The 14,946-nt window shown below is 33.6% G+C and overlaps 1 protein-coding gene across 1 annotated transcript; it reads left to right on the forward strand.

Annotated features, from left to right (window-relative positions):
• The first annotated feature begins 13,173 nt into the window (after positions 1 to 13,173).
• Positions 13,174 to 14,749, forward strand: LOC124075761 (succinyl-CoA:3-ketoacid coenzyme A transferase 1, mitochondrial-like). The gene is given in 2 exon segments (XM_046419358.2): positions 13,174 to 13,789; positions 13,792 to 14,749. Coding segments are annotated over 2 exon segments (1,563 nt in total). The 3' UTR covers positions 14,739 to 14,749.
• The last annotated feature ends 197 nt before the right edge of the window (positions 14,750 to 14,946 follow it).

The following is a 14,946-nucleotide window of genomic DNA, read 5'->3' on the forward strand; positions in this document are numbered from 1 at the left end:
TAGAAATTTATATCTCATGAGAAAAACCTGTATGATTACCTAAACAGAGCACTGACCTTGAATTAAGGGCCTATATCAGAACTTGCCTGCTAATTAAATTTCTCAGTCTCAATGTTCCTATTCATAATTAGATGTCTTGTTTGTCACATATTTCTCTGAGTAATTATAAAGATATGTCAATAAGTATCTTAAACGTTTAGCTACAGAGAATGTATATATATATATATATATATATATATATATATATATTCCATGAATACAGGTATTGGTATTTATTTCACCTGCTGCTGCATCCCTGGCACTTTGGACAGTATATTATAAACAATACCACTCAAATATTTGTTGGTAAATGAATGAGTGAATAAATTAATGAATTAACCTGGAGACATTATTTTTGCCTTTTTCTAAGAGTGCTAGGGAAATTATATAAATTATATAGACCCAGATATTTAAACAAAATCCTGAGTAGTAACATTCAAGCAAGATCATATTTTTATAAAACTGAATTTTAGACTGATTTATTATTTGTGGATTGCTTTATACCAGTATTTCTAGTTAACCCATTAATTCATCTGTAATTTATCTGTCTAAGTAAAATGGAACCAATTACTATTGTTTGTAAATCTCCAATTACCTTGGTAAATTATTAAGGGTGTGCTACTCTATAGAAATATAATTACACTCATAATTTTTCACTGTCCATTCGACTATACTTAGTTTCATGAGTTATAATTTTTCAGTCTATTACACTAGCCTTTTAGCTTACTGAGTTTACTGGAAACTACTTGTTCTCAATTGCGTTTTTTTTTTTTTCTTACATCTTGATTACATTTTACTACAAACTGTTAAGAACATGGACATAGTCATTAAACCTTTTTTATTAATTAGTTTTCCATCATTATTACAAGATATCTGACAAATTAATTTATAAAGAAAAAAAAGGTGATATTGCTGTTTTAGAGATCCCATTCCGTGAGTGGGCAAACCCATTGTTTTTAAGTCTTTGGTTGGGATGTTGTACACAATAGCATAAAGCCTCATTGGACAGGAAGTAAAAGAAGAGGAAAGAGCCAGGGTTCTACATCTGCTTCGATGGCATGTCCACCATGACCTGAGGACCTTCCACGGGCCTCACGTTCCAAATATTACACCACCTTCTAATAGTGCTACCATGGAGACCAAGGCTTTAACACAGGGGCATCTGGAAAACATTTGAGATCCAAACTACAGCAGCTTTGATGATTTAAATAGCATTTTTTTTAGATTCAAAGATGCATGTAAATTCATGTCAAAAACCCATTTTAACCATTTTTCTTCATATCTGTACATATAGATATATTTTTATAGTGAGCTCTCTTTGATTATGGCCTTCTACAAAGAAATCAGACATGACATTTTTCACATAATTCCCATTTTCTTAACAAGTTATACACTTCTTATATAAAATATAAAGTCATGTTAGAAAATAACTTCCAACTTTAAAATCATTGATAATATCTAATATAAAAATTATAGAGCTTACAATGATTTCTGTCATTGTAAGAGATAAATTTATAGATAGATGACTTGCAATGAAATGGTTTCTAATTAGAGCTGCATTGACATATTCATGATAGATCAGGTGCTAAAAACAAAATTCTAATCTTGACTTTTCAAGGAAAAGAAATCATTCAGGAATTACCCCTTTTATACTCAAAACATATGGGCATCTCAAGTCAAAGACACCTGAATTGTTTTGGGACTATTTCCCTGTTGACTGGGTAATAAAGATTGTTGCCTTGGCCTCAGAATGAGTCTGGGAGTCAACAATGCCTCTGGTTGCTATAGTCAGTTAACATTTATCAAGGTCTGAGTGCTATGGAGAATAATTAGGCATGGTTTCTGAGCAGGATGTTAATAACCTATGTTAAAGGGAAAAGGTCTAGACACTAAACCAATTTATTTTCTTCATCTTCATGTAATCTGAAGGCATATCAAATTAGATTCTCTGTGAGAAATAAGTCTTGTAGAAAGGTTTTAAATAGTCCTGAGGGATTCAGATTCAGACTTCACAGGATGACCTTCGTCTCCCTTGACATATGCCATTAAAACAAAATTATTGCATGCCCTAGATTAATGTTGATGCTGTTTTAATCACAAGATATTTATTTCTTCATTGGTTCAAATTGTTCCTTTGACATTTGTTGGTGAATGTATAAATGTTTTTCAAAAATATAATGAAAAGTAGCTAATTTTTATTAGCTAATGACTATGAACCATCTTATCATGTTCTTCTAGTGTATCCAGATATAATTGAAGGTAGGGTTGAGAGTGGGGCTGTCATTGGTGAAAAGGGGGTAGTTTTCTTGCCATAAGAAGGGTAACTATTTGGACATAAGTTACTGATAAATTCTGTTTCCCAAAATGATGTATTAAGAAATGGAGATCTTTGGAAATAGTGTGATTAGTGCCCTTGTAAAACAGACCTGATAGACCTTGTTTGCCTTTCTGAGATGTGAGGACAAAGCTATCTACACCAGAGAAGACATAATTGGCATGTTGATCTTCGACTCACTAGCCTCCAGAACTGAGAGAAATAATTTTTCTGTTGTCTATAAAAGTTTCCCTGTCTAAGGTGTTCTGTTGTAGTAGCCTGAATGGACTGAAACACTAACTTTGAAGCTACACAGGTATTAAATAAAAATTAATTCTTAGAGGATTTTATAGTTTTTTCTTTATTAAGAATGATTGTCAAGTTGTATATAAATGATATGTTCCAGAAGTATATATATTCCACATATAATTACATATTATGTTAATACATTTATTATATGATTTATATCCTATATAATTGTCTGGAAAAAATCCATAAATATGTTTGATCATATCTGTCTCTCTTTTTCTGTCGTGTATATGGTCTATCTATCTAGCTTTTTATTAATTCCTAAGAAGACTTCAGTTATTCATATAGGTGACTGAGAAACTAATATGAAAACTATTGCAGGAAATAACTGGAGTCTAATATGATATTAGATACTGTGCATTTTTCAGATTCGGTGCTCTTGGAATCAGCCCCTGATAACCTCTTTGCACAGCTATTAAATATTAAAGGAATATCTGACTTACTGTCTTTTTTTCCTATCTTGAATTTCCACTTAATATCTTTACATTCTTTATCACATAATATAATGTACTGATGGTAGATAACAGTTTTAATTACTTTTAAGTTTTGAATTAGGAACATAAATCCCAATGGCAATAGAATAACAGAAATAATTTAAAGTCAATTAAGTGAAAGCAAGTTTTGGACACTTCAGTGATAATACTTGTTTCCTGTTGGTAATTAGAATTCATCTGGTTATTCTACTAAATCAAAATTCATTTAAAGATTGCTAAAGAGAATTGGTACTTTTACTAAACTCAGTTTTGACAAAATAGAACAAAAACCTGCAATAGTAACAACTGGACAGGGTTTTAGATTTAAAACTTGACAACCTGGTCTACATACAGCTCATTTCACAAGGAGGACAGAAGTAGAAATCAGTTTAGAAAATCCTTATCAGGAAGAAATATCAATTGTTACAAATGGCTGAAAAATAGTGAAACATTTAAATAGCAGAGTTCTTGCAATAAAGGAAATTCTATAAGAAACAGAAGAAGAAAGTATTTTCTTTTAATAAAACATTTCTCATGTGTCAGGATGGAATAGAAGGAAGTATTAATGTGAAAGAGATTACATTATCAATATGACATAACTTCCATTCTCAATCACATGATTTTTTCTTAGTTTTGTAAATTAAGAAAACTCACGCTCATTGGAAATTTCATTTTCTGGATGGTGTGCTTACTCCATCCATTCTTTTGAGATTACCATAGTGGTTCTCCTTTTAAACATGCAATTATAACTGGTAGTGGTAACATTTCTGGATAGTAATTATGAGATCTCTTTTGCTTTAGCTAAGTCTGGATCAAGGGGCGGGACATCTCGGGAGTTTAAGGAATTGAATAAGGAAATAAAAGGCATACATGGACATATTTTGAGCTTAAATGTCACAGGTTAAGTGGCTCAGAGTCTAGTTTTCTCTGTCAATGAGGGAGTTTTCTTATGAATATGCAAGCGTCATTATCTATTCTTTACCAGAAAATGAGGACACCTTGTAAACAATGTTCATTTCTTTTTATTATGTATTTTAAATATTTCATTCAGCAGTTTCTTTTATCAGCTTTGAGATTATGTACATTTTTCATACCATCTTAGAAGATCTTGAAATGTATAATATTCTTTGTTTTAGGTGCCAGAATCTTTCCCAGTACTCTGAACCCTTGTGGATGGGATCCCAGGAATTAGGTACTGCAAAATAAAGCCTGCTTAAGTTTTTGGATAGAGAACAAAGGAGGAAGAGAAGAAAGAATCAAAGGTAAAGGTCATTGGGAAATTATAAAAACAACCCAAACATATAAAATTACGTGGGTCCATTCATAGAAGCTAAGTCAAAGTGAATACTGTTGTGTGGAGCTGCCTAAAGAAATGACAGATTATGGATAAGGCATAACATTGTGTTTGGTGTTCCCCTTTATAAGAGTCTATTAGCTTAGCTTAGCTGTTTTATTGTTTAAAGTACAGTCAAAAATGCAGTTGACTTTATGATTCTTTCAACTTCTAGAAATGTATTTATGCTTTTTTGTTCTGATACATAGTAAGTGTGTGCTCATGGGCAACATATTTAGCCTATGTAAAACTAAAATTCATCTATAAATGGAGATATACAAATTAATATTCTCATAAGGTCCATATAAGTACATATAAAGTATTCAACATAGTGCCTAGAAAAAACAAACTGAATATTATTTATTATTATTGACGCATACAAAGAAATGTTCCCATTCCATATTTAAAATTGCAAATTAATTGAATTAATTTGGATAACAAAGTTTTATTCTAGACCACTTACTTTCAGTCATCCTGAAGTCCATGCTTACTTTATGAGCATTGCAAATATCATTTGCTTCTCTCCAAATTACAGATTGGATTTTTCTTTTTCTCTTTTTTAAATAGTGCACTTATGGAAATGATTGTTAGTATTAACAGGCTCAAATTTTGATACATTAAAGGAAGAAAGATCAATAACTAAAATATTTAACTGTAATGATATTAATAAGAAGTATCATTCAGTGTCTGCCAAACACGTGACTTATTAGTAAGCATTTTATGTTAACTAGTATGATGTTTTGTTACATTTTTCTTTCTTTCTTAAAATGAACCATAAGGCACCACTGATTATTGTTCAATTTTAGCAGAGCCATTGACAAATGATACTATGTAAGTTAGATTACATAAAGCTGTGGTTTTACAAATGTTTTATCAACATATTCACAATTTTCTATTAGGCACTTTTCCTCAAAAAAGCAAAATTTGGATTAGTATATTATTGCTAACCAACTCCTGCCAAGCAGTAGTATTGAAAATCACTCTAGATAGATAGAAAAAAAAAGGCACATAGACACACACAAACCTTCTATAATGCATTTCAGCAAATATATCAATAAAGAGATATAATCTTTGTGAGAAAGCTGGTGGCTAGCCAGCAAACAAAGCAAATATGATGGCTTGTTATTGTTAAAACAGCTTCAAAATTGCAAATGCCATACATTCATTATTTCTTCTGTTTTCCATACCATTTTGCAGATCACAGCTTAAAAGAAAATGTTGTTACTTAATGACAGGGACAGTTGCATTTGGGTTGCATCTCTCTTTGTGAAAGAGAATCAGCACTTGAGGACATATTAACTTGTGTTTTTCTCAAAGTGGTAACTTTGAAAGTGTGAAGAAAGATGCATCGTTAATGTCTAAAGAAAAAGAAATGTGGAAAAATAACAGGTTTTTTAAAGGGACATAATACTTGTCTGTGAAGTACCTTAGTTTAATAAGCTGCCTCTGAAATCTCTTCAGCGAAATGTCTATCACCTCAAGTTATTAAAAGTCAAATCTATATTTAAGAAACAAGTTCAGTTTTCAAAATAACTAATTTTTGAGCCCACAATTTAGTGTTTTTTTCCACCAGTTTATTCTCTGGTATTTTAACAGAAATTTCATTAGTAATATTATGTGTGTTTTCACTTGCTAATCTATTTCCTTTTCATTTAATTGCATTTGAGAATGGGAGTTTTCTCCAATTGAAATATATGATCATTTACAGTGCACAAAAATTGGAAAAAGTGCTAAAAGTAATAAAAATTTAAGCAGTCTGCAAGACAACCCCAGTATTTCTTATTTTGTCCTGCAATTTCAAAGATTATCAATAATGTGTAATGGGGGTGTAACAATTTTTCTGAAAATGTTCCATGTTAGATACTTTAGACTTTGTGAGCCAGTCTTTCCCAGCTATCCAACTCAACTGCTGACAGCCCAGGTGCAGACACAGTCAGACAATAGGTAAATGACGGATGAAGTTCTTTCCCAGCAAAACTTTATTTACCAAAGCAGAATATAATTTTGCTGAATATAGGAAAACATATTAACCAACATCTCGACCATTGAAGCAATCCTTCCTATATTAAAATACTGAATGACCTTGTTCAAGAAATTGGTCTTCCAGAAGATTTTCCTCATGTAACATGAAACATTTGATATGCATTCCAACCTCTAACAAGGATGTCTTTCTTCAGCAAGTGCTTAGGACTATCCAATTACATTAGTAAATCTACAATTAAAACATTAGTAAGATTTGATATTTAATTTTGAATATTGCATTATCTTTTTAAAATTGTTTACTCCTCATTGAGAAGATTACACACTTAGACCCTCCTCATCTCTTTATTTTGGACACTTGATTTATTTCGTCCAGTGAAATGATGGAAAAATCTAAAGTGTACCACATATTAGTAGAAACACATGAAATTATTTTATGATTGAGCTCTGCACTTTGCACTCCTTTCATAAGCACTGAAGTGACTTCTTCAGCTTTGGCCCTGAAATGAGACTATACATGGAGTTCAGGCACTGCTGAAACCACAATTCATGAGGAACATGAACATTGTTTCAAGTATGAAAATGTGAAATAAATGTTTTTGCTGTTATCCTTAAGACTTGGGTATTTTGAGACTTGGGTATTTTTTTTCTTTTTTCCTTCTCCTTCTCCTTTCCTTTCTTCTTCTAATTCTTCTTGTCACTACAACAACATTGCTAAAAACCATAAGAAATTTATTTTGGTAACAGATTCTAAAACAAACAAAAAACAAAGAATGTAATATCATTTTTTACTGAAATTACCAATACATATTTATTCTACTTATTTCATATTCTGTGTTTTCTAGAACAGAAGTATTCTTGTTATTAAATTGGTAGGTCTAGTGAAAGGAGTTAAAATACTATAAATACGTTCAGTTAAGTAAATAAAACTTTTCAAGTAAATTCACTCTATGGAACTTGATTACCTATTTCTAAATCTCTCTCCTGAGAGGAACCAGAAAACATTACTTTCCCTAAAACTTCAAGAAATTCAATGGAAGGTGAACACCAGCATTCATTATATCCATACACATAGACTTAATATATAATGTATATACTCCTAGGGAGTAACACTAAAGGTGAAATGTTCTTCATGATTTAAACAAATATTAGGTTCTTAAGGTGACAGAAGTCATCTGATGACCATAGCAACCAAGTGGGCAAGGTCACCATAAAAGACAGCTTCCCAAAGTCCCCTGGTGCTAAACAGACAAACATTTTATTGGCATATTAATACTTCTTATAAACAAAAGCACTATGCGAAAGGCTGGGGTTGTGGCTCAGTGGCAGAGCACTTGCCTCACACATGTAAGGCACTGGGTTCAATCCTTAGCATCACATAAAAATAAATAAACAAAAATAAAGGTATTAAAAAAATAAAAGCACTATGTCCAATCTCAGCCTTTTTATAGAGGGCCAAGGAGCCTTATTTACTTTCCAAACTTGAGTTAATCCAAGACCCAGCACTACTTAAAAGAAGTGCTATGAGGTCATGCTATATAAGCAAACACACAGGAGCATCTGGAGATATCGCATGTCAGATGGTTATGTATTTCACACTTCCAGAGAAAAACAAGCAGGACAGAACTATCATCTAAATGCTATGTGATTTTAAAAAATCATAAATCTATCCTTAATGTGAAGCAAAGACCATAATATTGAGCCTAAACCATAGGATTAATAAAATTTAATGGAATAACTTAAGTACTGTATGAAGTATGAAGTAGTTGAGTATGAAGTAGTTGATATGAAAAAGCTTAAATACAATATAAATGGTCTAAATACTCAATAATAATTGATGCAAAGAGTTGTTTATAATCCTTAAACTATAGGCTTCAAGAACATTAAAAAGTGTTTTCAAAGCACAAACCCATTACTGTATTAAGAGTTTGTCCATTTTTCAACTAGATTTTTTTTGTAAATTGAAATAATTACTAGAATGAAAATGATATTATTTAATTAGAAATGCATGGTAAATTTTGCCTAAAACTATATAGATGTTTTTAGAAATGATACTGGTATTAATATTGAATGATTCATATTATTACATTTATTTAATTAGACCTTTAATAGCCCTTTAATTATTTAAATCCATAAAGCAATTACATTTTTAGTCTTTTAAATAAATATTCATCTCATATAGAGACAATCTTAAGACATATTTTCTGACTATGATAGAGATTTATGAATTACCTAGTTAGGTGTTTTTAATGAAGTTAAAAAGGCATCCTTTTCCTGGACATCAGTGTCAAAAGGTATCGTATATTATGCTTGTTTGCATGTTATTAAGTGTATTTTAAGCATATATCCAGTGAATGAACTCGACTAGAAAAAAAATAATTTTATGATAGTCTTGCAAGAAATCATCAGCTGTCAAAATTTAATAATCTATTTAAAATTTTTGTTTTAAAGTTTTCTGCTTTTATTCTTCTTTGTTTCATTAACTTATATGAAGCTCTTTGTTAAAATTCTAAGGAGACATTTGGTTAGGTAGAAATAGTATTTTATCATGTGGAAGAAGATTAAAAGAGGAGACAGACTGCCCTGCAGCTGCAATCTTAACTTGCTTCTCCAATGTGTTTATACTGTGTATAACTTCCTCCTACTATTGCTGTCATAATTAAGTGAATAATGTATCTAAAACATTTACAGAATACTCAGTACTTGTCAAAGACCATGTACATGCTCAGTAAATCTCAATCTTGACAAGAAAGATGCATGAAATTCAGATATACTTGAGAAATCAGTCATTAAAATGTACATTCAGGAATAACACAGGCTTGACTGGCATCAAAATATCCATATGATTCCTGTGGTGTGTACAAAGGTCAAGACTGGAGTCAGAATACCTGAATTCTCATGGGAACTATTATTTAAATGCTATGAAATTTTAAGAAATCATAGAGCTGTCTTTACTGTAAAGCAAAGACCATAATATTACGCCTAAACCATAGGCTTAGAAAAATTAAATGGAATAACTTAAGTAATTTGTTATATGAATTCTGGTCATCCACTCTCAAAGTGAGAGGGTCACCTTCTGCAATGGGATTCTAAAACTAAGGCTGGATGTGGCATGGCCTATTTTGGTCTTGGTATTAAAAACCTGCTTGTATGTCAGGGTCAGCCTGAAGCCACAGATGCAGGGCAGGCAGGTGGAAAGAAAGAACATGATCAGAAAAGAGAGGTCTGAAAAGGGCAGGCAAGGTGAAATGTACAGGTTCGATAAATAATATGGAGAGATTGAGAAAGGCAAGGCTTTTTAAAGTCCATGAATAGAAAGAGAATGCTTTGGTGTACTATGATGGATCAGCCAATACACTCTAAAGCATGATTTAAATACAAGCCATAAATCTTAAATAGCATCCCTCACCCAGTGATATCTCAGGTAGACATTATTGTTCCCTTTAGAATTTTAGATGAAGCAACCACCATTTGCCCTCATCGATTCACTTCTATGAAAGACTCAGTATTTACCAGTGAAACTGGATGTAATCTTTTCCACATAGCGAGATTTCTTTAACTCGAGGCTCTGATTCCCTTGTGCATTAGCGCTAATGTCTCTTCAAGGGACTTAGGTTGTGATAGAATCAGAAGCAGCATTTGGTATGTTCCTTTCAGCTGATTCTGGTACATTTTTCATCATGGTGGCACTATCAGAATCTTTCCATATCCACCATATTTTCAGTTTGTGACTTTCTTTGGTGTCCTATTGCTGATCCTGATATTTTGATTTTTTTTCTTTTTTGGATAAGTTGCATTTACATAATTTTTTTCTATCAGCATCTTTTCACTTAGGAACTTGAGGTAGATGGTCTTTTCCAAAGATTTGCATATGTATATCCCATCATTCCTATTCTTATGATATCATGTTGACACCCTTCTCTTGACAGGTGACATTTCTTATTTCTATTCCTGGAACAGGAAGATTTTATAACTGCCTCAATTTATATATTATGATGAAAATAATATTATGTGATTTATGAGCCTTCTATCTGCCTCTTACCTGGACAAATATTTGAAGAACTCTGATTTGACATGTGAAAAACCTGGCTGTACTGAAACTCCCAATCACCTGAAGAGGCAACACAGTAATAGAAATGCCTGAGGAAATCCAGGTGATACATTCTCCAGATGTTCTGATGTATTCAGCATACCTTTAGAGGATTCCAGCTCACTCCCAGAGACACCTTAGGTAATGCTGTATACTGTAGAGATAAATTGTCCTGAGCAAAATAAACTTTTTTTTTAAAAGCCACTAAGTTACTCGGCAATTTGTTATACTACCCTAATAAACTGGAAAGCAGTCTTAGAAGTCAATTGCTAGTTCTTCAAGGAGAGAAGATGTGTATGTGTCTCAAAATGATACTGTATTTTTCACTACAATTTTTGTCTCTCTTAGGAGTCATAGAGGTAAAAGATCTAAGTACTCTCTTTAGTTTAATGTCTTACATGGATGTTGCATTATCTATCAATCTTACATCTAATCTTTTGCACTCTCTGTTCAATGACAGTCTATGGAGAAGTATCAACTCTGCATGTTTAAATTTTCCATATGTTTCTTACAAAGTTAGTAGAATTTTTTTTTCAGTAGCACTGATATATAAAATACTTCCAGGTAAATCATTTTGGCCTGAACATAAAGTCAATTTGTCTAATTATTATAGAAAACATCATCATAGCTAAAAGAATAGCATGTATTTAATGAGATGATATGTTTACCTTGACATGCATTTTTTTTCCTGAATAAGATTCGGTTTGGGGCATTTAATAATTGGTATTCTTACAAGCTCTATATGCTGCAATTGTATAATTCTGACCAAATTCCAAAACTCATATCTGAAATGAATGTTAATTTGGTTGGCAATATAAATGCCATTTATTAAATAATGAACAATTAAAACAGTTCAAAATTATGTGTTCAACAGTGCTTTTTTTTTCTCAGTATTTTGTGGTTGTATTACAGCATTATTATTTATGTAAATCTCTAAAATATACTTATATATTTTATTTTTTTTCAGGGGAGTACCAGAGATTAGACTCAGGGGCACTCAAATACTGAGCCACATCCCCAACCCTATTTTGTATTTTATTTAAAGACCAGGTCTCACTGAATTGCTTAGCACCTCGTGGTTGTTGAGGCTGGTTTTGAACTTGAGATCCTCCTGTTTGGGCCTCCTAGACTGCTGGGATTACAGGTGTTTGCCACCACACAGGGTTATACTTATATATTTTAATAGATAAGATATTCAATTACCTTTCTCTCAGCTAATATACTGTGGTATGGGGCTTTGACAAATTGGCCAAATTGAGTGAAGAATTGACTTATGGTAATATAATTGTGTACAGTTATCCCAGGTAAACTTTGATTTGGGGTCAGCTATTTGGTGTTAGCTAAACTGAGCATAGAGTCTTAGGATATACTGTATCTTTGTATTTGGACAAAGGTAGATTTCTTTGGAGGAAGAAGTCAGCATAAGTTGAACAGATTCATACTACAGAGGAGAAAATCAATTATTTCTCTTATTTAAGCTATGATGAATAGGTAATACTGTATTAGACTCTTGAAAATCCACTTGAAGAAAGATACAAAGTAAATGACGGTGTAAAATATTTTTTCGTGGTTCAAATTGTTCAAAAACAATTTTCTACGAAATTTTTTTAGTTTCAGTGTCAGGAAAAATCATTTGCTATACGCTTCAGTGGTAATATGGTAGAAATACTATAGTATATTTCTTAACCTTAAAACATGTTTGAGTCTGTTTACCTGTCTTCAATTTATCTATGTTATTTGGCTCATCTATGTGTCTATGTATATATGTATGTCTATGCATTCATCTATCATCTGTTTTTAGGGTTGATGTTAATAAGAGATAATTCCTTTATATACAATTAAACAAGTGGTTTAATCCAATATTTATTCATTTATTTTAAAAAATACGTTTTCCTGAGGAAAATATTTGTAGTACACAGATTTTAAAAAAATGTTAGTGTCAAGAATGTATCAAGATATTATACAAATCAATAAGAATAATGTAAGCAGCTCAAGAAAAAAAATTGCATAGAGAAGTACCTAAAAATGAAGGAAATAGGGCCAATAATAAATGAAGAGATGGTCAACCTTATTGTTTCAATGTCAGGAAAAATCATTTGCTGAAAAATCATATGACATTGAAACTAATCATATACACATGGGCTGGTGTTATTATGGCTCAGCAGTAGAGCACTCACCTAGCAAGTGTGAGACCCTAGGTTCGATTCTCATAACTAAAAAAAAAAAAAAAAAATCAATAAATAAAGGTGTGTCCAACTACAACTAAAAAAAATAAATATAACAAAGTCATATACACAAAAGGCAAAATATTGTACCATCTTTCATTAGCAAAAAAAAAATTATAAACGTGAAAAATGACAGTATTTAGAAGGATCTTGACGACTGGGATCCACATCTTGTGAGTATGAAAATGGTATAGCCACTTGATGTCTGGGCGCTACACTGTGTCATGACCTCATAATTAAGAATTAATACATGCTGAGAGGACATAAGCGACACGTGGTGGAGCCTCCAGCCCGCCCCCGCGCGCCTTCCCTTCTTCTCCTCTGTGACACGCGGCAGCCCTGGCAACCAGCATTTGCACACTCACCCGCGTGCTCCAGCCCCACAAGTCCTCCCGCAGCTGGCCCCGAAGATGGCAGCTATCAAACTCCTCTCCTGCGGGCTACGGCTCTATGCCTCCACCCGCAGCAGCTCGGGAGGCGCCTGGTCCAAGGGAAGTGTGAGCTACTTCTCTATCAGTACTCGTCGCCACACCAAATTTTATACAGATCCAGTAGAAGCTGTCAAAGATATCTCTGATGGGGCAACGGTTCTGATTGGTGGCTTTGGGCTCTGCGGAATTCCAGAGAATCTTATAGGAGCTTTATTAAAGACTAGAGCTAAAGGATTAACTGCAGTCAGCAATAGTGCAGGGGTTAGTAACTTTGGCGTGGGTCTTCTACTTCGATCCAAGCAAATCAAACGCATGGTCGCTTCATACGTCGGAGAAAATGCCGACTTTGAACGGCAGTTTTTATCTGGTGAATTAGAAGTGGAGCTGACACCTCAGGGCACCCTTGCAGAGAAAATTCGTGCCGGTGGTGCTGGAGTTCCTGCGTTTTACACCCGCACAGGGTATGGGACCCTGGTTCAAGAAGGGGGAGCACCCATCAAATACAACAAAGATGGCAGCATCGCTATTGCCAGTAAGCCCAGGGAGGTGAGAAAGTTTAATGGTCAGCACTTTATTTTGGAAGAAGCAATTACAGGGGATTTGCTTTGGTGAAAGCCTGGAAAGCCGATCGAGCAGGAAACGTGATTTTCAGGAAAAGTGCGAGGAATTTCAACCAGCCGATGTGCAAAGCTGCAGAAACCACAGTGGTAGAGGTTGAAGAAATTGTGGATGTTGGATCATTTGCTCCAGAAGACGTCCACATTCCTAAGATTTATGTCCATCGCCTTATAAAGGGAGAAAAATACGAGAAAAGAATTGAGCGTCTAACAATCCGGGAGGAAGGAGATGGAAAAATCAAATCTGGTAAACCTGGAAGTAATGTAAGGGAACGGATCATCAAACGAGCAGCTCTTGAATTTGAGGATGGCATGTACGCTAATTTGGGTATAGGAATCCCTCTTCTGGCCAGCAACTTCATCAGTCCAAATATAACTGTTCATCTTCACTGTGAAAATGGAGTCCTGGGTTTGGGTCCTTATCCATTTCAACATGAAGTTGATGCAGATCTAATCAATGCAGGCAAGGAAACAGTTACTGTTCTTCCGGGAGCCTCTTTTTTCTCCAGCGATGAGTCATTCGCAATGATTAGAGGGGGACATGTCAATCTAACAATGCTAGGAGCAAAGCAGGTTTCCAAATATGGTGACCTGGCTAACTGGATGATACCTAGAAAGGTGGTGAAAGGAATGGGAGGTGCTATGGATTTAGTGTCCAGTGCCAAAACCAAAGTGGTGGTCACAATGAAGCATTCTGCAAAGGGAAATGCCCACAAAATCATGGATAAATGTACGTTCCCCCTGACTGGCAAACAGTGTGTCAACCGCATCATTACAGAGAAGGCTGTGTTTGATGTGGACAGTAAGAAAGGGCTGACTCTGATTGAGCTCTGGGAAGGCTTGACAGTGGACGACATACAAAAGTGCACTGGGTGTGATTTTGCTGTTTCACCAAAACTCATGACAATGCAGCAAGTCACAACTTGAAATGTGGAGTAGACATTAAAATTTTAACAATTTTTGACTAGTTTTTGTCTAGTCACTTCAAGATTTATGCAGCCTTATAGATTTTGTTCTCTCAAGTGTACTATGATATTTTAATGAAAAACAAAAGGAAAACATTTATGATTATCTTATTTTCTAAGTACTTAGAAGGTTGTCTTTACCATTGGTGCTCACATTGGATGTATCTTTT

Source organism: Marmota monax, unplaced genomic scaffold, assembly GCF_021218885.2.
Source record: "Marmota monax isolate L192 unplaced genomic scaffold, Marmota_monax_Labrador192_F-V1.1 WCK01_AAM20220418_F8-fsc00036, whole genome shotgun sequence".
Classification (NCBI taxonomy): domain Eukaryota; kingdom Metazoa; phylum Chordata; class Mammalia; order Rodentia; family Sciuridae; genus Marmota; species Marmota monax.